This window comes from Neodiprion lecontei, chromosome 5 (genome assembly GCF_021901455.1).
Source record: "Neodiprion lecontei isolate iyNeoLeco1 chromosome 5, iyNeoLeco1.1, whole genome shotgun sequence".
Taxonomy (NCBI): Eukaryota; Metazoa; Arthropoda; class Insecta; order Hymenoptera; family Diprionidae; genus Neodiprion; species Neodiprion lecontei.
The window spans coordinates 2,058,655-2,081,786 of record NC_060264.1 but is presented as its reverse complement, the minus strand read 5'-3'; the positions used below and the strand labels follow the sequence as shown (position 1 = coordinate 2,081,786).

The following is a 23,132-nucleotide window of genomic DNA, read 5'->3' as shown; positions in this document are numbered from 1 at the left end:
AATTGAAAGCAACGCGAGAGAAAAGATATATATATATATATATATAACAGTGACAATTTTATCGTAAGAAAAGAAAAAAACCATCTCTGCAAGCTTACGTTTTTTAAATCGCGCGGGAGTCGCAGCTGTAGTGAAAATATGTAGTAAGTTCTGAATTGAAAATATCAGGCACATGGATGGCAGCTGATTGGTTGAAGCTCATCAATCGCGATTGGATGTTGTCGGAAAGGGGCCTAATTAGCACAAATTTTATTTAAAAAAAAATCAAGAAAACGAAAACCGAGAAACGGATGCAGCAGGTGATAAATTTTCTTTGTTTTTTTTTTCTTCACCGAAAGCCTCGCAACGTGGAATTTTACTTTCTTCACGTAGGGACGGAGGGACGTCATAGCAGTTTCGAGACAGATGTTTTTGACACGGATCGAATATCTTGGCGATGATGTAATCGAGGTATCTTTTCGTACTTTCGCAGTATTGTGCAAATCTTCCGCGTTGCATCGTCCGTGAAATTTTTTCGCGGACGTATTGAATTTGCTTGTAAGCCTCGTATTCTAATCAAGTTAATTATCACTATTTCAGTGTAATTTTATCCCAGGATCCGTGAGAGCCGCTAATAAAAAGTAGTAAAGGTTTAGAGCTTAGAGAAAAAGAAACAAAGGAAAAATGGATCATCAGGTGTTCAGAATACACAATCGCGACGACTTCGTTAATATAACCAAAGGAATAAAGGTTGCGCAATGTATGCAGTTGAAATCAGCCTCTGGTGAGTTTCAAAATTCACGGTACATAGTTTTGATAATTTTATCATCTAGATCGTGTGACAACATCGCGTTATCTACAAACTGACAGGTGTCATATGTTTTAAAAAAAAATATTTACCCCCAGCCTTAGGCGTGGAAAAAGTACTCTGCCAGTTGGAGGAACTTGTTGTTTCGGACTCGCTGAGCTGCTCCTTTTGCAATACAGTTTTTGAGGACAAAGCCCAGCAGAGGCTTCATTACAAGCTAGACTGGCATCGTTACAATCTCAAACAGCGGCTGGGTGGTTTAAAGTCCATCAGTGAAGGAAACTTCAGCTTAATGGCTGACAAGGGTGAATAACGTTTAACATTAGCGGGAAATTCTCCTTTGATCACAATTAATACGAAAATTGAATACTTTCAGACGATGTGTCAAGCATTTCGGGGAGTGAATCTGAGTCTGAAAATGACGACGAGACTGGGACCTCTGAGACTGGAAGTTCACGCACCGACTCCAAAGCGGGAAATAGTAAAACAACAAGTAGCAGCATACTCATACCCGTGGACGACAAGAACCGGAAAGAGGAGCGAAAGAGAAAAATAGCTGAATCCGTTTCCGATAGTTCGGACACTGAGTTGGATGAGGATGCTTTGCAGAAGAAGCGAGCACAGGAGCTTCTCCTCGTCGCGAGTCGTCACTCTAAAGTATTTTTTGAAAATGATGAAGGAAATATATTCAGCATATATCGATGCCTGCTTCATAATAAGAAGGTAAGAAGGAATTCAATTGCTCGTTTAATCTACGAATCACTCTGAACCCAGTTATGAGACAAGAGGTACACTCTGGAAGTAGTAAAATGCTTCTGCACTGCTACCTCCGCATGAAAATACACTTTATCCAAATGATTCGGCCTATTGTTTGTTAAAGAGATGGTCAGGCGAGATGGAATTACATTTTAGGAAATTCCGGAGCTAGACATAGAGATGGTTGCACAGGCGCTTGAGAGTGGGAAAAATACTACATGGACTGTCATTATGCTGGGAGGTGGCCACTTTGCGGCTGCAGTATTTCAGAGTAATTTAGCACTTGAATACATTTTATTCACTTATTCCAGGTGAATTTTTTACATATCCATCTGATCTGATCTTAAATACGCTAAGTATTCAATACACTGACCTTACTTTGAGCCAGACATTGTTTTATCCAATTTCAACGCATCAAATTTATGTCCAGATGGCATACCTGTAGTTCATAAAACATATCATTGCTACACCGTGCGTGCCAAGCAAGGCGGCTCTCAAAGCTCAAGAGACAACAGAAGTGCAGGAACGCATCCAAAGAGTGCGGGAGCTAGTTTGCGGCGATATAATGAGGCTGCACTTATTCAAGTACGGTATTCACATTCATTGTCTAAACTATGGTTGCACCGTAGCGTTGTAACTGAAGTTGAATTCATTACTACAATAGCTATCGTATCAATAACATGTCTCATGAATTTTTTTAGCACATTCAAGAGATATTGGAATCGTGGACAACACACCTTGTTAGTTCCTCGTTGATTTTGTACAGAGCAGTCGGACCTCAAAATCGCACCGTTTTATTCGGCGGTAAAAATCCTCCGCTTGATAAAAACGATCCAAGACTAAGGCCGCTGCCTTTTCCTACTAGGCGTGCGACATTCAACGAAGTTAAAAGAGTGTATGATATTCTGAGCAGTCTGGAGGTGTACGGTGGGTAATTTATTGAAAGAAAATGTCCACGTTTTATGTGAAAAAGTTTTTTTATCTTCGTTTTGTTCTCGTATAGGCTCGGCTACGGAGTTTACAGATTCGTTTCCCATTTCACCAAAACAACCGATTCGGAAAAAGGTATCAAAGGTCGACATTCTTGACGGAATACCGGAAAGTACGCCCACCTCAGAAATCATCCCTCCTTTTACCAATGGTGCTGTCGATAACGAAAAATCGAAGAGAATGTCGCAAACGTCATTGGAACGACAATATCGCAGTCTTAAGTCTCACATAGATAGAGCAAAACCTCGGAAAAGCCCTCGGCGTCCGTTGCCTGGTAATAACTATGCCAAAATTTGAACCGATAGGGAGTTATTAATTTTCAAATATTCAAAAATGTTTTCATTGTACATTCCAGACATCGTAGCGCGATTAGCTCAGTCCTCTTCCGAGTCAGAATCTGACGATGATAGTGGTCCGACAAATGAAGTTCCGTTGATTGAACAGAGCCTTGAGATGGATTTCAACGAGCATCTCCAAGCCTTCCAAGACACAGTGCCGCGATACATTAAGGCTAAAAAAGGACGCCGGCAAAAGAGGAAGTCCAAAAAAGAGAAAAATGACGGTGATTTGGCGATTTGATTAGTTAATTATCGAATAACCAACACCGTGTGGTTGCTATTCTTTTTCGTTCTGCAGAACCGTCACCGAATGCAAGCCTGTATAATTTGAAACAGAAATTATGGACCGCTTGTAAATTGGGAGACATAGAGCTGCTCTCGTCTGCTCTGGAATCAGCATTGAGTGAGATTCAAAGGTGCCAGAGTTTAGAAGAACAGTTAGCAAATGGTCAGGAGATAAACGAAGATCCTACTAATTTCATGAAAATGGACAACGTTGTGAAGCTCGTTAACGAATCTAACGAAGAAGGCAATACCCCCTTACATCTCGCAGCTAATGGTGGATATCTTAAAGTCGTATGGTAAGATTTGAGAAATATTAGTCTTGAATTCCGTAAAAATTTGTATGGCAGTCTTTGAAAATGTGGCACAGTTTGAGAATTTTCAAAGCGACAGCTTGTGTCAAGTTTTTTTTCTTCTGCCTTTCAGGAGTTTACTGGAAATTGGTTCAGACCCGTGTAATAAGAATAAAAAATTTCAAACTCCCTACACAGCAACAGTTGATAAAGAGACAAGAAATACGTTCAGAAGATTTATGGCCGCTAATCCCAACAAATTTGATTATACCAAGGTAATCGAACGCTGATTTTAGTCACTTTTCTGAGCTATCTGATTTAACAAGCGTGTTATTGTGTATACTTATCAATTTCTCAAGTCCCAAATACCTGGCCCGCTGACTGATGAAATGGAACTAGAATTAGCTGAAAAGAAGAAGTTACTGAAGAAAGCTAAACGAGAAAAGGAGAAAATAAAGAAAAAGGAATTGGACAATCAGAGGCAAGAAGAAGCGCTCAAAAAGCGGTTTCTCAATCTCAGTGACAGAGAAAAGGTAAGCTGATTGTTATTCTAAATGGTATTTTTCCACAATACAACATCTCATTGGTACAATTTTATCTTCCAGAGAGCGTTGGCTGCCGAACGTCGTATCATGCAACAGGGAGGGATGATATTTTCTCGATGCTTTGAGTGTGGTACTGACATGACCAATCAAATACCTTTTGAGTATAATGCCAACCGCTTCTGCTCCATGGTTTGCCTGAAAAGTCATCGTGGCGTGAAGCAGAACTAGCAAAATTTTAATGCATAATATCTACAGATTAATTAGTTTCTCAAAAAGGATTTAGGTACGTGTTTTATTTTTACTTACTTTTTATTTGGACTCATTGTTTTAAAACAAGTTCATATCTCGATAATTACGTGAACAGACACAGGTGACAGAACTTGATACATCCTAAATATTAAATGTACCCTAAAAATCTGTCAGGTTTATAATGTGCCTGTGCCTTGTATTCGCATTACGCATACAATTTTATCAAATAAAATTTTAGAAAGCTTAGATTGATAGTTACGGCGACCGTGCTACGAGTGTGATATTGAGTACAGTGTTAATGCAATATGTTCTGTGGCATGATTATATATTGTCATCTATTGAGTGGTAAATATAGTTATTACAGAAAACTTGGTAATTCAGTGTGCTGGGATGATTGCTGATTAAACCGTATGTGAAAACGTGTGTACGTCATTTTTTAGAAATGATTCTATAAAATTTTACCAAAAAGTCAGTAAAGTCTTCCTTCAAGTTGGTCTTTCATCATCAATCAGCGAAGTAGCGCATTGTCTTGTGAAACAAAGAACGCAATAAAGTCTTAGTCAACTTTTAATCTCATTCGAATATTATTTGGTGGTAATAAAATAACTTGAGATACATTGAAAAACGTATATTTCTCCCTTATAATATAGCATGTTTACGCGTTTGTTTACTGAACTTACAGTTATTTCATATTTCCAAATTATATTTTCTTGTACGTACATCCTTCCTACATTATTGATCCCAACCAGTAAAATACTTTTCCAATATTTACGTCTGAATATTAAATCTTAATTCAATATATTCAGTAATGCACCATCTATAATTAAGACTAACCAATTTACTTAATCGATACGATACATTAATTGACACACATCTTCGTTCATTTTTGTACCACTATAATGATACGTTCTAATTGGACAACGATAACACTGAGAACGTATAGCGACAGGACAGATAATTCAATATCTACTGATATGTAAATTGCACATATTTATCATTTGAACGCGTTAGCTGCATCCGTTTTTTTCTTTTAAAAATTGATATCCAACAGATACACGCCTTCTATATTTCACTTTTATATAATCGATATTCAAAGCTACATTTCTGTAAAATTAAATGGTGGTCGATTTGTTTGACGTAATCAGAGATTTACTGAATCGAAATTTCAAATACACGTTCATCTCTATAGTGTAAGCCTCTGAACTCTGCTCCGTTCTGTACAGCGACGGTTTATTCTCTTGGCTCTACAACATTGAGAATGGAGTATCGTCCATTTCGTTTATAATCTGCAAAAATTCTGGCTCTATGAACGAACACAGCGTAAAAATGCTTTCCACTTGGTCGACAGGCGGAGGTAGCTCCTCTTCTTTTCCCGTAAGCCAGTAGGTGTTCATCATTCCTTTACCCTAAAATAAATGTTGAAGTAATTAGTGTGTGGTAAAGATCGATTATCACGCAGCTGTTCCATCTTCCGCACACTTACTTTAACTTCCATACTTCCTCTCAACTCTGTAATGTAGCCTCCTAAATCGTCGAGTGCATCTTTTGTGTTTTGCGATACTTGGATCTTCATCGCTGTTGAGAGTCAAACGAATCGAGTAAGTCAAATTGTTTATCGTAGAGTGAAAATGAAAATTTCAAGAACAAGTTGAACGTTGAAGAATTTGAGTTTGGTAGCGAACCTTCTCCTGTCGATTCCATCCTACTCGCAGTGTTAATCGTATCCCCGAAGAGACAGTATCGTGGCATCGTTGTGCCGACAACCCCAGCGACGCAGGGACCTGTGTTCACCCCTATTCGAATTTCGAGCCTCTCTCCTTGGCGATGCGGTATAGTGTAGCATCGTATTCCAGACAAAAGATCGAGCGACATTGTCGCTATCTCACCAACGTGCTTAGACCCTGCGTTGAAAATTACATACATCATTAATTTGTAAGTGGCAACGATAATTACGTGCGAACTTTCCTGCCAATAAATCGTCAGGTCCCCCCTTTTTCATCATTCACAAAAATTTCGTCTCTTCCATGTTTTCAGATATAGATAATTATCAAAAGTTTCGTGGTTGTATGGTATATATTTTCAGAACTCTGATAAATATCAAAAAAAGCGTGTTAATCGAGTTTTACAATTGAGATGCGAGTGCCGTGCTTAAGTGCGTGCAATTTATTTATTAACTTCTTGAGAAATTCAAACTCAGCCCTTCGCGCCAAGCGCCAACCTCACGCCGGTGGCGCCTCTTACGGCTCTAAATACATACAATTAGTAGCTCTCAACTGTTCGTTCGGTCGTGTCGCGGGCGAGTCGTGCGGGGCTAACTTCTCAGTTATTCAGTTTTCGTCGCGTTATACGGAAGCTCCGAGTAAATCTGAGGCTTCGGATAGCTTCAGTCTTTCAAATCGCCTTTTTTAAAGTGATGAAAAGTGTATATGAAAAAAGTTTCGCGTTGTACGCCGTTTGTGTCGTGTCTCGATTTCGAAATGAGCGTCACTTGTCATCGACGACTACGCGATTGGCTCGACCAGTGTCGTGAAGTTAGCCGTCGTTACGCAGTTATCTTTCGAACCGAAGTGAAATCCTGCCGGTCCGCGTTTTCATTCCGTGTCAACCCCGCGATCGGCGTATCGAGTTTTTCTACGCAGTGTAAGAATCGGTACCGTTTCTCTGCGGCAATCCGCTGACGACCATGTACGCGTCGCCGATCGTCTCGACCTTATAGACGTCGTATTTTTGGATCCGGGAATCGAAGAGCCTGTAGAGAGTGTTGAGCATGTTGACGATCTCCATCGGCGTGCTGTTGGAGCTGAGGTCGGTGAAGCCGACGATGTCGCTGAAGTATATCGTCACGGATTCAAAGTCCTCCGCCGGCACCTGGGGAAAAAAAAAGAAAACGGGAGACGGAAGGTGAGTTTGACGATTGTTTTTTCTTCCACAGTTTTCGGCTTACCTGCTTCTGTTGTTTGAGCTGTTTGACGACGGTCGGCGGCAGCATTTGAAAGAGCAAACGATCGCTCTTTCCCTTTTCCCTTCTGCGAGTAAATCATCCATTGTACGAGTATGTATGTAAATGCATACGTACGAGGATGGCCTTTAAAAAGGTCGTTATTCAATTTTGACCGACTCGCCCCCCAAATCGGCTCCAGATAATTAAAAAATTATTCCCTAATTTTTTCAGTTTTTTTATCTCGACTCTAACCCGTGCTCCAAAGAGGGTGGATTCCATTCGACCCTTTCAAGGGCACAGAAAATTTATCAAACAGATTCAGATGAAATTTGGTATAGGAAGGTTTTTCTTGGATCGCTGATTACGAATCTGAACTCAAAATTTGTAAATTCAAAATGGCGGATCCAATATGGTGAGGCAAAATTCAAAAAGTGATTATATTTCAATAAAACTCGTTAATCGGAGGCTTTCGAGGTCGGTGATTACAAATCCGAACTCGAAATTAAAAAGTTCAAAACGGTGGATACAATATGGCGATATCAATCGACTTTGGGGTTTTCGTTCATCATATTGGATCCAACACTCTTAGTTTTCAAATTTTGAGTTCAGTTTCGTAATCAGCATTCCAAAAAACACCCGCACCAAGTTTTATCTCAATCCGTTCGGTGGATTTGATGTACCCCTGAAAGGGTTGAATAGAAAGAATTACGAAATTATTTTTTAATTATGTGGAGCCGGTCGAAATTTTAAAATTACCTTTTCAAAGACCACCCTAGTACATACATACTAGGTATGTACGTGCAGCGTATTTAATTGTCGTTTGAAAATCGAACGGTTTAACCGTTACCTCAGTTCCTGAGTCCTCGAGACGAGGGATCCCGCAAAGTATTGAATCGTTAGAGCCGCGTTTCCGATTAGCAGGATTATCACTGGTGAGATAATCAGGACCAGCGCTAGGATCGCGATGACTACACCCTGCTGGTTAGACGCAGACCTCATTTCTTTGAAAAGGTGCTGCCTACGAGCAAAAATAGACCCAGTGCTGAAAACAGTACAATAGATTTTTCCATTCTTATTTCAACTCTCCCTCTCTCTCCCTCTCTCTCTCTCTCTCTCTCTCTCTCTGTCTCGAAATTCTCACACCTTGGCTACAGCCCATCTTTTATACATCTATGCCTATCATTCTCATTACGGTGTAACGATAATTTCTTCTCGAAATTCGCCTCCGTCATCTTCTATTTGGTTTTCTTTACTCGTTCGTTTGTCTGTTCTACTCAGTTATTCATAATTGTATCGGGTTTTCTAGTGAGATTTCAGACGTTTACGTACCGAATCAGGTGTTGCAATTCGGTTCCGTAACTCCGGAGAACTTCCACGTATTCGTTCATTTCGATGTAGTAGGAGTTCAGTAACATCATGTTACTCGCGCTTTTCACATTTGACGAAATTTCCTCGCGTCTGAAAGTTTGAAGATGCGGATATTTGATTTTCAAAGGAAAAATTATGATCTCCTTTTTTCGATTATCCTTTGAAGGAATTCGACACCCGGTATGTGGTACAAGTTGAAAATTCGAACGCCTGGCGGCAGGCAACCCATCGCACGTTTGCGATTTCGACGACGAGTTGCCTGCGACAAGGCGCAAAGTGATCTACATGAATTTTACGAATCGTAAATGTTTAAAATACAATTATCGACGTTCTAATTTCTTCTTTTGAACAGACATTTTCAAAATAAAATATCAGGATTCTTCAAGTAAATTTCCCTGTGTATTTCCTATTTCCAGGAATACTGTGTAAATTATATTTTTATAAAAGTAAACAATGCACTGATTAATTCGTCAATAATATAAGGTGCGTTAATGAAATTATGGCAAATAAAAAAAAAAAAAAAACAATCACCACTCTTTTTACCGTTAATTGAAAAGCAATATTTCGTAAAAGTAGAGAAAAAAAAAAAAAAAAAAGAATGAAACGATGCCGGATTTATTGAAACCAGAAAAATCGTGCGAAGTAAACAACTCACCGACGATCAACCTCCCGTTTAATACCGCCAGCTTCGTCGTCTGCGAGAGGCAAAAGCCCCGGGGCAAAATGGTGAATCGCCTCGAAATACTCGCGAGCCAGAGTATCGTGTTCGACGTACGAAGTTAATCCTTGATTGCTGAGCTGTCCCTCGGTGTACTTTTGCAATCCGAATATCACGGATATCGTCACGTGTTCCACGCTTCTCATTATGTACTTGTACGCTATCAGCAATCTGTGAAAATGCAAAAGAAAATTCTCATGGAATTTGGCTGCATTTTCATCACGTTATAGTACATATCCTCCCGATCAATAATTCTCACGGACACAAATACCAAAAATCAGCAGTTTTCGAGATACAGGCTTCGGAAGAAAGGTGAGAACAGATTTTTTTGATATCTATGGATTTCGTGATTTTCATGGATTGTAAAGCTTCGAGGGGACTTTAAATCAAACGATTCGATCGAACGAATTTCCGTAAGGATTCTGCAGGCTCCTTTGAAAGTTTTTTCAAACACCGGAATTAGCAAAACGACAAATCTCTATTTTTCAATTCCTGTCTCTATTTCTCTGCCGGTTTGATAAATTGGAATTAAAGAGAGTCTTCCTTCATCCGCGTCACCGTACCTCCAGACATTTCCCGTCGCCGTGCTTCCTATGCGTTCTGAGATTCGCTCCAGCATTTGGTGATTCGCTCTTACGTACCATCTCGTCATGCCTTCAACGGCCGCCCCGTTGCCACATTCCTGCGTCAGGTTTCCGCACCTGGAGAGAAGCGATTAAAAAAAAAAAAAATAATTGCGTACGTTACTCGTAAATCGCTTGATTTTCAATGTTTTTCATTTTTATTCTCAAGGAATAAAGGATGTATGATATAATGAAGAATGGAACGGAAGAAGGAAATTATTTCGTAATTAATTTTGCACCGATTAGCGATTATGCGAATAAATATTGATTTGTGCGAAAGTCGCGCGCATGGATTATTTGCTGTGTTTCGTACGACGATATCGGAATTCAATGACGATATCATGGCCGCGGCAAAAGAAAATATTACCATGCAAATTTGGTCCTGTTTACACGATTGCAAATTTCTCGATATCCAATTGCGTCAGGTATGTTACGCTATGCGGTGCATCCGTATCAAATTATTCGTACAATTATTGACGTGCACTTTTTTTTATATCCTTAAAAGAACATGATATCACTCGCTGGCTGTTACACGCTGCGACGTGACATGGAAACTAGAAAGTCTGTTTCAGGATCAGACTTCTATTTGTCGTAGCAACTTGACGAATACTCGTGATTACTAAGCGATACGTTCGTAAAGAGGAAACGAAAAAACAAGCGGTTTTACGCTGGCCATGAGCCAGCTTTCGAACTTCCAGTTCCCACACTGCAGGTTCCAAGTTCATAGAGAGAGAGAGAGAAAGAGAGAGAGAAAAAGAGTGTTACGTGAAAATATGACGATTTTTTGTTATTTTTAACCACTCTAACGGATCCAGCGTTACAAATTTTGGAAGTCTGATCTTGGATTCGTTATCGATGACCCGAAAAATCTGCGCCTGCCAATTTCCACCGAAATCGGAATATTTTTAGATTTTTTTTCCGTCGCATTGAATCGTCATTTTGGATTTCGCAATCCGACTTCAGATTCGCGATCATCCGCCCAACAAACCGACGAGTATCAATTTTCATAAAAATCCAAATGTTTTTAGTTTTTTTTCTTCAGTTTATCGAATACGCCAAATTTAAATTTCGCAAGTCTGACCTCAGTTTAGTGATTAGCGACTCAAAAAGCCTCACAATACCAATTTTCATAAAAGTTTTCAATCGATTCTTAAAAATTGGTGAAATTTTTTACGCAGTTACACGCAGAACTTGCAAAGTATCTCAAGTTTCTTTCTACAATTGTCCGCATTCACAGTTATTGCAAAATGCGTTAGGTCTCGATTATTCGTTATTATTATTTCATCATTAATCCCCTGTTGTCCAGATTTACAATTACAACGAAAACAATTCTTATACCAATCGGACTTACGCTGTTCTTGTAATTAAAACGTCACGTCGCACTTTGCTGAAACAGATAAATCTGTACTTCGTTAAATTGTTGTTGAAAATAACAAACAGAGTGGGCAGAAAAAAAAAAACACAATAAAAAAAAAAAAAATAAAAAATAACGACAAGTCTAAATAACCGTTTAAAACTTTCGTATAAAATTCAATAACAACAAAACAAAATGTTATACGTGTATTTGAGGTTAAAGTTATAGAGCCACCTGAAATTCGTCAAGTGAAAACGGATGCCGGACGACGAATCTTCGTTCCAAGAACTCCAATTTGCATCCCTCAGCAGCTCGTCCGTATTTGCGTAAGCGTTGTTCAGTGCCGTTCTGCGAATGTTAAAATTTGTGAATAATATGCAATATTTTGTTAAAACTTCATATATATATATATATATATATATATATATATACATATATGAAGTTTTAACAATATATTATTGATATTTATTGTACGAGTTAAAAAAATATCTAACATTATACAACGATTCGTATTATTTTGTTCTCAAAATTGATTGGTAAAATTTATGATTATTTTTGTTAAATAAATGAATACACGTACGCGTATATCTGTTTTATACGATATGTGTAATAAAAGATAAAAAAAGAAAAAAAAGAAAAGAAAAGAAAACTCACCTGTTCTCACCGGTAAATATGTAAATAGCACTTTGCGTTCGTTCCTGTTGAAACGCGGTTAACAAACGTCCGATCTCAACTGTAATACCGATCTGAAAGAGAAACGGGAAGAAAATAATCTGTTCAACGATCGTTACGTGATTGTTAAAAATGTTGTTGGTTTTTTTTTTTTCTTTCTTTCCTTTTTCTTCACTTTGTCCAAGATTACGGATTATACATTTTCCGCGAGGCAATCGCATTAATTGCATTATTCGAATGACGTAACAAACCGAAGCTGCAGCGTTTCTTTTTTTTTTTTTTTTTTCTCTTCTTTTCGTTTTTTTTTTTTCATCACTAACCTGGATAATTAATCGTAATGACGGAAATTGATAAAAGCGAATATAACGAGTTAAAGACAGCGTCGTCGATGTCGGAGGTGAGGAGGAGCAGGAGGAAGAGGGGGGAGGGGGGGGGGGGGACAACAGAAAGATTTGGATTAATTAGCGGAATGATTATGGGATCGGAGATTCATTCTTTCTATGAGTTTTGACGTGGAGTAACGACTGATTGGTTAGGTTCGTTTTTTTTTTTTTTTTTTCTTTCTGCGCCCAGTTACGCAAAATCATTCGTTCGAGGCTCGTGCGGAAAATTTATTTAAATAATCGTATTGTTATGCCTATAGGTATGTAAGAGTTATACTTAATCTTTTGTAAAATCGCGTCACCTGTTGTTCGACGTTTTCCGCTCTGTGAAGAACTTTTACGGCCGTCGCCATGCTGTGACAACTTTGGGCTATAAGCGCGGCTATCGGTATAAATGGCAGTAAAATCATCTGGATCAAGTATACTCGTTGACCGTCTTTTGATCCAGGGTTTATACGGAAACATCCGGTCTTTGGTTTTACCTTAAAATTAACGAGGTTCAAGTCGGTAAAACGTTTGTCGGTAACGGATTGTTGGTGAAAAAAAAAAAAAAAATCATCGTTTGTAAAGAAATTTACAATCATTTTTTAAGGAACTGAGATTTTGATGTATTAAATGAGTTTTGATTTTATTACGGTTTAATAAACGAAAGTTTCGGACAGTTGAAGAATCGCGAAATAACGGCGTTTTTTGTTTTTTTTTTTTTGTTTTTTTTTCGTAATTCTATCCAATATTCAAACAGTTTTTTTTAACGATATCTGTTTTACTCAATTTTTCTAGTTACTGTAACAAATGAAATTTTTTATTCAAATATCTGAAATCTGGATGACAATTATGTGGCGGTGAGATAACTGCGTGGCAGCAGGATCAGGGCTAGCAATATTGTAGAACAAAAGTATAACGACAAAGAAAATGAAAAAATGGAAATAATATAGATCAAGATGAAGAAATGAGAGAGAGAGAGAGAGAGAGAAGATCTGACTGCGAATATTGAATACATGAATTTTCAAACGCCATCTGTTGTTTTACTTGTAACGTAATTAACCGAGTGTATAATTAAAATTATTCACTTACCTGACTGCTTTTTAGCTCAGTGTTTTCGTTTCCTGTTCCACTGGAAGGCCTCCGCGATTTCGGTGATTCTTCGACGGTCATTTTGTTTCTTCTCCCTTGTCACTGGATATTGATAACAATCATTTTTTTCATACTAGATTTATTAGACCTGTCTTTAATGACGGTGAAATCGAGTTTCGATGCTCGTACCCTTCAAATTGGTTCGAAATGATTTAAAAAAACAAACATTTTGCACATCCTTTTTTCTACCCCCTCCATTCTTGTCGCACAAAAAATTGGTTGGCGGCGTCAAAAATAGAGATAGCCAAATTTTCCAAGTGGCGTTTTAAACGGTACAAATTCATCTTCGTTCATATTTTTTTCCTAATCTTACCATTTCGCAATTTTGATTAAAAACTTGGAAAAATCAGTGAATTTTCCATGAGAAAAAGTAAGACTTTCTAGGGGTGGATAATTATGCAATATTTCGCGTGACTAATGCCAAAAGGGCGTATAAAAATTGTACGCCCTTTTGGCTTTTCAAAACCAAAAGGGCGTATAATTTTTTTTTTTTGTGCCAATCGTTTTGTCAATATATTCTAAGCCTAAAAATGAAAAAAAAATTTTCAAAGCCAAAAGGGCGTATATCTCAAGTTATAAAGCCAAAAGGGCGTATTATTTTTTTGATAATAATTTCTAATTTATTCCTTACTCAATAATATGCAATTTTTATTCAAAATTTTGAAAAATCTTGATTTTTTTTATACGCCCTTTTGGCTTTAGGCCGGCAATTTCCTAAAGCCAAAAGGGCGTATATCTTGAGATACGCCCTTTCGGCGTTAGTACATCTAAAAATTTTTTTTTGCAGATCTTTACGTTTCGAGTGATTTTAAGTCGAATGGCAAAAAAAAATTTTTTTATACGCCCTTTTGGCATGGATCCCTATCTAACTGCTGTAGTACGCCCTTTTGGCATTAGTCACGCGATTTTTTAAAAATTATCTTCAACCAATTTCAGGGTTGTGACGATCGAAATTTGATTTCACTCTTCTTAAGGACAGGTATAATATTTATATACATACATACATATATATAATAATATATATATATATATCGATACGCGAAAATGAACGACACGTAGTTCTCGGTTAAAATTAATAATCGTATAACGCAAATTGCACCAAGTTTACTTGATTGCCTTTCTTCTTGTTATTATTTTTTTTACACCTGATATTTTTACACATTCGGTCCGATAAACGAGATATATATTCTTTTTTATCATGTTTTTTATTACGATTTCTTTTAATTTTTGCTCTATTATACCTGTACCTGTGTTTTATCGAACGAAAAAACTTGTGCTAAGAAATTCCGAATTTCTATGTGGTTTTTACGTTTTGCATACCTACAGTTTATATATATATACGAACGCCGCAAACGATAATATTGGGAAATATTGTACTTGCATAAAAACGTAAATAAATAAATAACAATGCGCAAAATAAGCGCATGAAAATTATTTCTTACAGATTCGTAAGTAAATAAAGACAGGTCTAAACAGCGGCGATTCGTAATTTTTTTATTTTATCGGGAAATATGCAATTTTGACGGTCAATTTTCGCGCATCAATTGACCCCGAAGTAATTTCATTCGTACAGTTTATAATTTGTATACAACAACAACAACAACGACAACAACAAAAACACCACCACCAACAACAACAACAACAACAACAAAAAAAAAAAACGATCGATCCGCGCATATTCGATATTCACCTACAAACACGCGAGAATAATATCGCAATTTAATTACCGTTCCGAAAAAAAACTTTTCACGTTAACAAACATGTATTAGTAATTATTAACAGTATTGTCGTTTTTCACGTCGATCGTTCTTCTTCTTATTCATATTTGTCTTCGTACACGCGTGAATACGCACATATACACATATACACCTATACGTATGAGTGTTTAAACATTTAATTATTATATTTTATGCGATTATAGGATGCCGACGACGCTGCCGCTTCGAACATTCGATATGTAATATTATCCTACCTTCTCCGATTTTGAAATGATGTCGCGTAAGCTTGCTAATTGGGTCTAAGGCTATAATTGAATCTCGCTTTTATAACTTGTCGCCAAATAAGTGAACGTCTGATTAATTCCAACGTATGCATACCTTTACAATCCTGATACGCGTGTATCATGTTACGTACAGTTAGTTATAACGCCATAGTCGGTCACAGCTTTAGAACCCTGTTAGCAAGTTTGCACGACACATTTTCAATGTCCTAGAAGGTACGGATAATGTTGAAATACCGAAAGCAAGCGGCGGCAGCTCATCCGTACTTCCGATAATCGTCGGATTCCCTTTCAATATTCACATAAACTATATCACCATATACGCATGCGTATATATATATATATATTTTTTTTTTTTTTCACCGTATCGATATTATTATTGTTGTTACCGTTGTTGTTATCATTATCGTACAACGCAAATCACGCAGCTCGGCACTTGACGCGAGAAAACGGATTTCTTTTTTTTATTTTATGTTTTCTAATTTTACGAAGATTGAGGATGGAAAATTGTTTTTTTTTTCTAAATCGTTTCATTTTATTACTGTTTCTTATGAAACCACAAAAAATGAAAAAAAAGATCGTGTCAATCACTGAGAGAAATTTCATTTGTTACGGTGACTGGAAAAATTCAGTAAAACGGGTATCGTTGAAGAAAACTGTTTGAATATCGGATGAAAGTACCGAAGCGGTGACCGGAAGTAAAAATTTCTCGCGGTGATTTGTCGTTGCTGTTGTTTGTTTGTTTTTTTTTTTTTTTTTTTTGTCAGTGTTTCGTTTTTCGTCGTATTTTTTTTTTCTCTCTCTCATTCGAACGAAGAGTCGTCGATGTATTATTTTTCTTTCCTTCCTTCTAATTACCTTTCGAAAACACGCTCCGTATCGATATTTTTTTTTTGTTTTTTTTTGTTTTTTTTTTTTCTTCTTATTCGTTTTACTTTTTTCGCAATTACGTTCTTGCGAACAACGCGCGGCGTTATCGTTTCACACTCGTGAAGTTTATCGCAGTAAGTTTTGAAAGACGGCGTGAAAAAGAAGAGGTTGAAATTTTACAACACGTCGATGTCGGACGAGGTGGGAGAAAAATTTTTGCAAAAGCTTGGATAGTTTTTCAAATACCGTCGACGCGTCCGTCGTTTACGGAGTCAGAGATTGTGACAAAGTCCTTACGAACAATGGTATAATTGCCGGAGGGGGGGGGGGGGGGGGGGAGAAAATTGTTGCATCAGGGCGCTCGCGCAAAACCTTATCCTATCATCCCTCGGGAATCCCCGCCTCACGTAACCCTCTCCTCACAAGGTTACGGAGGTATGCCTCTCTCCCCCTATCTCTCTCTCTCTCTTCATCTACCTATCGCGATTAAATTATGTCACGTTCATACGTACACCTATAATGTAATCTTTTATGTGCATCGCCTTCTTTTCAATACATACTTGTCGGGGAAAAAAAAACAAAAAAAAAAATAAAAAAAAAGGAACAAATCTGTTCGATCAATTTATGTTCCGTAACGGGTTGATGTTGTTATTATATATATATATATATATTTTTTTTTTCTTCTTCATTCGAAGGTCAAATTTTTTCTCTACACGTTATTACAGTATAAATACAATTAGGAAATAAAAATTGAAAATTAATCGTTATCTTAATTTTCAATCTGACAAAAAAAAAAAAAACCCCGAAGAGAAATATTGTTTGTAAATATAGTTAAATATATATATATATATATATGTATATAATTTACAGTTTAACGAAGGGAAATTACCTCTCTGTATCAATGTAAACTTTTATACGCGCAGCGGTAATTTGAATGTCCTGAAATTGGTATCGTGTCGAATTTAATAGGACAAGCGTCCTCGAGGTTTTCCTCCTTCGTATATTCTTACACACGACCGTGATGCGTTATTTTCTACTTTTTTTTTTTTCTTTTTTTCATTCGTACATTTACCGCGGTGATTTCATGTTTGTCGTGTTTTTTTTTTTTTTTTTGTTCCGTTTCTGGTTTCTTTTTGCATAATTAACCGATACCTGATTTTCCGTATCGATCCGCGATCATCTCGACAGACGGATAATTGGATAAGATTGTCGCTTTTAAATAAATTCCGACCTCGGATACCGAGAGAAATTTTTAGTTCCTTAACTGTTATCATTTTTTTTTTTTTTTTTTTTAACAAAATCGAGAAATATAGTTCTAGGTATAAAATGAAAATTAGTTTTCTAGCCGTTGGTATTCTTTCTCGTTACGTTTTTTTTTTTTTTTTTTTTTTTAACGACACCCGTTTCAATCAATTTTTCTAGTCACTGTAGGAAATGAAATTATTCTCAGTGTAGTAAAGCTTGTTTTTCCAAAAGTTGGACCTTACTCGGGTAGTAAATTGAGGGGTGAAGTTGTGGCGTCGCGACGTCTGCAGTCGTCCCGTTCTAAATCCACCTTTTAAAATTGTTTACGTCCAAAGGACCAGTTCGCTGCTGTCTACAATACTTTTTATACATAGGTATAGTTACAAAAAAACACACACACACACACACATACATATGTATATATATACTAACAGCATTCGTAAGTACTTTTGTTTTTCAAACTAAAGGAAGAATCGATTCTTATACGCGTAGTTTAGGAATACATACGTATAAAGATTTCTCCCTTGGCTTGGGTTGTTTCTTATTTTGGTCGTGTCGTCATTTCTCCGCGTTCATCCACCCCTCAAAAGTAACAAACATATGTAGGCAAAAAAAAAAAAAGAAAAAAACATTGGCTAAATCCCCAAAGACGCCCCCGCAAAGCAGTCGAATTTTCGTATGGAAAAGTGTATGCGTTCGAAATTTTTTTTTCTTAAAAAAGATTGTTTGTCACGTTGTAAACTTTGTATCGTAAAAAAAAAAAATGGAAACAATCTTTGCCCGGCAAAAAATATGCTTCGTATAACGTTACGCAAATCTAACCATTCAATTTCCATCTATTTCTTCGTTTTTCGCTAATAACATGATGAGTGTTGGATTTTTTTTTTTTTTTTTTTTGCATACAAATTGTTAAAAAAGAAATTTTTTACTGCGGCACAAAAGAGGAAATATTTTTTATGGTACACGGTTTTAAGATAATTTCGGTATTAGATTTCTTTAAAAAAAAAAAAAAAAAATGTCAAACGCACGCATTTTTCCGTAACGTAAAATAAGTAAACATCGAGTTAGGACGTTAATATCGGGTTAAAAGGTTTTTTTTTTTTTTTTTCTGTTTCTTATCTTCAAATTCAGAAACAAATGAGGGGGGTTTGCACGATTGAAATTCGAACATTGGGCAAATAATAACCACCCCGATATAGGTACATACATACATACATACATATATATATGTATACATACACATATATATATGCATACGCATAGGCGTAGGGACAAATTTTTTTTTTTTTTATCATCCGTTCAACGCTTACCTATAAAATAACCGATGTGTGCAAGAATACGTGTTGTATAACTTGGATTACAAAAAAAGGATGCGAGGGATGAAAGGCAACGTAACGCGATAACCCCCCACCCACCCCTCCGTGAAGAAGCTTTACTTAACGAGGAGGAGAAAAGGCAGCCGGGCAGCGGGGAAGGTATATACATGTACACGTATGTATACATATGTTTATATATCGTGTGTATTTTATACACAAGGTGTACATCCTGTAAGGATATCTAAATTGGGATACGCAAGAGCGCCTAGCCGGGGGATGAAAATGAGATCGAACTTGACCGACTTCGCTGTGATCGTCCTCGATTCTCCCGTTATCGTTGTTGTTATTGTTTTTTTTATTTGTTATTGTTGTTACAGAAACTTGACGACACGTATAACGAGTATTGCGAAACTATATCGTGTACAATAATAATAATAATAATAATAATAATAATAATTATTGTTTAGTACGACGGCAGCAGCGTGAGGACGATTTAGTTTGATTATCGTAAAAATCCATGTAACCGCGGTTGTTTGTTCAACCAGTTATTTTTTATTTCTGTTTTTTTCGCACGCGTTGTTTTACTTTTTTCATCTTTTACGTTCCGATGTGTTTTCTCGTGCGGATGCATTCACCGGATTTAGATTAATTTTGAATATTCATTGGTGCGATGGATTTGACGGAGAAATATTTCATTTGTTAACAGTGACTGGAAAAATTGATCGAAACGGGTATCGTTAAAAAAAAAAAAAGTGTTTGAATATTGTTGGAATTAGGAAAAACGAGATGAGCGTAACAATTTTGCGTTATCGTTGATCCTTTTTTTTTTGGTCGTTGCAACGCAAAATCAGTTCGTGAGGTTTATTCTACTTTTTTTAAGTTGAACAAGGCTTTAACGTCAATTTATTCTTGCACGAGCGTTAAATTTTCGCAACGGTTGCAAAAAAATATGGCAACGGCGATAGTAATGAGAAAGAATAGCAACGGATAACAGACCTTCCGGTAACAGCTGGAAAACTGATTTTCATTCTCTATATGGAAGTATATTTTGTCGATTGTGGTAAAAAATGAAAACAGTTAAGGAACGAGCGATAACCGGAACTAAAAATTTCTCTCGCAAGTGTATTATACGCACGTATTATATTACGCAGCTTTGAATACTGCGTTTCAATTCCAGTGACGGAGAGGGGGGGGGGGGGGGGGGGGGGGAGGATTGCAATTGTGTAAAAACACGAGATTATCGGAGCATTATTACGTTTGAATTTTTTAATTGAAATTTTATCCGCGTATATTCGTTAGATTAATAATATCGATTGCGTAAACAATATGTTATACCTCAAGTTTACGTTTCTTGTATTTTCAACGGATACAAGTCTCGTGAATCGTAAAGATTTTCATGAGTTATTTCAAGGCGATTATTTTACGGTAAACCTGATCCTCTCTCTTGTTGAAATAATTAGAAATCATCGTTACATTAATGTATCATTACGGTTCGACGATTTGTGTAGAATAATGTTCTTCATTATTTCCGTTCATATTCATTCTTGATTTTCGTACCTGTTGAAAATTCGTTACGAAATTATGAAAGGGAAAAGCAAAAAATCGCGAGTGTATCTTGGAACCAGGGAAGCGATGAAAAAAGAAGAAAAAAAAAAATAAATTAATCAGCAATCGAATCGGAGATGCGGTATGACGTGTTGTGATAGATTTTTGACAAGTATGAAAATAGAAAAACGATCGGAAGAAAAAAAAAATCAGAAAAAAGTCCCACCTTGAGTCTCGCGTGAAAATGTTTAATTTCGAGAAACAAATCATTTTGTTCATTTTTTTTTTTTTTTTTCTCGTTCTCTCGTTTCGTAAAAGTCAATTCGGACGGTTTCGAGAGGGGTTTGAAAAATCACGAGTGATTGATGATGAATTTGAAAAAAATGTCAAAAGCTTTTCAGGGGTTTTGTTAATGCGAAAAAAAAATAAAAAATAAAAAATCGTTGGCGAACGGAAATGAAAAATTTCATTCGGGTAAACCGTTTACCGAGTCGGCGTGAAAAGCCACGTAATTGATGTACGCCTAACTTATTTGTTACGACTCGTTGTTGACCGAATAATTTTCATACTATCGTTAGAAAAATAATACAAATTCCGTGGATAATATGACTAATCCAGCTATACGCGCGAGTCAAAGACTCGGAGAAATAAGCAGCCGCCGCTGATTCTTCCCGAGTATAAATAGTTATAGTGTTTAATGTACGGTAATTGCCAATTGAGAAATACGCTTACCATTTGTTTCAATTCCTCCGTCTTCGTTTAGTTGATCATTGCTTGGATACGCGTTCCTTTCTCATCTTATTTTTATACGTTGCCTTTCTTTTTTTTTTTTTTTTTTAATTGAGAAACCAAAAAAAAAAAAAAAGAAAAAGAATAATATACGTATATTATAATTATTTATTTACGCAAAGTTTGTATTTGTTACCGATGGGGTTTTTTTTTTTTTTTCTTTTTCTGTTCTTTTTACGAATTTATGGTTATTTCACTACGCGACACAAATTATTATTACATATTTCATTCGATTTTGCATTAAACTGTATGCGTGACTAATAATTCTATTAATACCGGGATTTTTTATTTCACACATGTAACTGCATGTATTGTTATCTATTCCGAATTTGACGTATAATACGTACGTGTATTTGATTATAAATCAACGTCTTTATACTTCATGTATATATGGCACATGTATGTATATGATAATATTAGAAAATTGTTACATTATGTTATAGTACGCGATGCGTGTTGACCGCGCGGTAAAGTAAAGATTGCAGATATAGTAATTATATGCTATATACCGTGTGGTGAGACGTTGTTGTTAAGTGACTTGAACGATACAAAATGGCTGAAAGACGACGCGTCTAATAAGAAATTTCAGTGCCGACAATATCAGTATAAATACCGCTGGTTTCGCTAATTGCGTGACGTTTGTTTTCTTTTTTTAAAGCTTTTTTCAAGATTTATTTTTCTAAGCGTAAACTTAACAGATGCGGTATAATAATATCGGTAATAATATAAATAATGATATAAATAATAATAATAATAACAACAATAGTTTTGCAATAGTAGTAACAACGTTAATAATAATAATAATAATAATAATAATAATTACTATCAAAGTGCGACGATGAGATAAAACAATTGAATATACGTATATCCGTGTATATATTTAATTTTTTATCACTCGGTGGTTAGGTAAGTTAAAAATAATCTTTCAATCAGCGAGATTGGTGAAATTTAAAAAAAATTATATATGTTGTAAGTTACACGTATGTAATTGCGACGATGATAATAATAACAACAATCTAAAATACATCCTTATCGCATAATACGTATGTATATATGTATATATATATATATATATATATATATTTTCAATTTACGAATGACTAGTATTTTACGCGCACAAATTGATCTTGTACCAATAATATCGTACATTTAATATTAAATATTTATAATATATGTATAACAGTGATTTGAAGTTTTATTTTTTTTTTTCGTCGCAGTATATGTACTACTACCTTAGAAACTTATTTGTTTATTTTTAATTATACGATGGTGGGGAAATTTTCGAAACGATTTCAACGACGCAAGAAAAAAAGAAAAGAACGGTAAAAAAACATTGCGATACATTATCGATAAAAATTTGCAATAATTCATTTATACAGCTGTTGAGATATTTAGAATGTCTTAAAGTGATCTAACAAGTTTATATTTATAATATCATGTAAATGACTCAGAGACGACAGATATTACAGAATAGAAAGAGTTGTGGCATGGAAAAAATTCTTTACGATCCAGTGTGACGGGTTTTAATGAAGAAAATTTAATTTATTATTTCACAATATTTTCTTCGTAGAGAATTGTATTAATTATATACTATGAATGTCTCACCCTGCCATACGCTGATAATAATTATAAAATTTAAATGAAATTATAAATAATTTTTTGTTGTCGTCGGTGGTAATTCAAACTATGTAGATAACGTAATTAATCCACTCTTTGACTAATTATTCCTCATTGTTGGACTCTTCGATTAATTTACTTCGAGCTTTCAATCACGCCGGCAATTGGTTAGTGAAGTTGGCACCTTGGAGTCGATTAAAATTAAAAATTATTGTTGCAACCTTTTTTAACTTGTAAAAGATACGTTGGAAGGGGGGGGGGGGGGGGGGGTACACTTTGGACGGTTTGAAATCATACCTATTTTTAGGAGTTTTTATT

At 36.1% G+C, this 23,132-nt stretch overlaps 2 protein-coding genes across 4 annotated transcripts; one reads left to right on the top strand and one right to left on the bottom strand.

The window, feature by feature from the left end:
* The first annotated feature begins 191 nt into the window (after window positions 1-191).
* Window positions 192-4,486, top strand: LOC107228026 (ankyrin repeat and zinc finger domain-containing protein 1). Of its 3 annotated transcripts, none has more exons than XR_006904420.1 (13): window positions 192-299; window positions 373-450; window positions 580-763; window positions 886-1,092; window positions 1,164-1,510; window positions 1,700-1,814; window positions 1,974-2,128; window positions 2,245-2,470; window positions 2,547-2,807; window positions 2,889-3,095; window positions 3,170-3,452; window positions 3,645-3,721; window positions 3,806-3,866. XR_006904420.1 is itself a non-coding variant. In XM_046740159.1 (13 exons), the coding sequence occupies exons 2-13, from the start codon at window positions 664-666 to the stop codon at window positions 4,217-4,219; spliced, it is 2,385 nt and encodes a 794-aa protein (XP_046596115.1). In that variant the 5' UTR covers window positions 369-450; window positions 580-663; the 3' UTR covers window positions 4,220-4,486. The 3 variants fall into 3 exon arrangements, 2 of the variants coding, with proteins under 2 accessions (XP_046596115.1, XP_015524854.1); XM_046740159.1 differs by lacking the exon at window positions 192-299 and adding an exon at window positions 4,052-4,486 and having other exon boundaries at window positions 369-450; window positions 3,580-3,721; window positions 3,806-3,979; XM_015669368.2 differs by lacking the exons at window positions 192-299; window positions 373-450 and adding an exon at window positions 4,052-4,486 and having other exon boundaries at window positions 465-763; window positions 3,580-3,721; window positions 3,806-3,979.
* Window positions 4,487-4,863: 377 nt separating this feature from the next.
* On the bottom strand, window positions 4,864-21,189 carry LOC107228016. Its single transcript, XM_046740161.1, has 15 exons — window positions 21,141-21,189; window positions 13,374-13,475; window positions 12,602-12,781; window positions 11,899-11,990; window positions 11,479-11,592; window positions 11,242-11,277; window positions 9,831-9,968; window positions 9,205-9,438; window positions 8,511-8,639; window positions 8,029-8,223; window positions 7,185-7,266; window positions 6,895-7,108; window positions 5,923-6,141; window positions 5,724-5,815; window positions 4,864-5,646 (listed from the first exon to the last, which is right to left on the bottom strand). The coding sequence occupies exons 2-15, from the start codon at window positions 13,452-13,454 to the stop codon at window positions 5,485-5,487; spliced, it is 1,968 nt and encodes a 655-aa protein (XP_046596117.1). The 5' UTR covers window positions 13,455-13,475; window positions 21,141-21,189; the 3' UTR covers window positions 4,864-5,484.
* Between the last annotated feature and the right edge of the window lie 1,943 nt (window positions 21,190-23,132).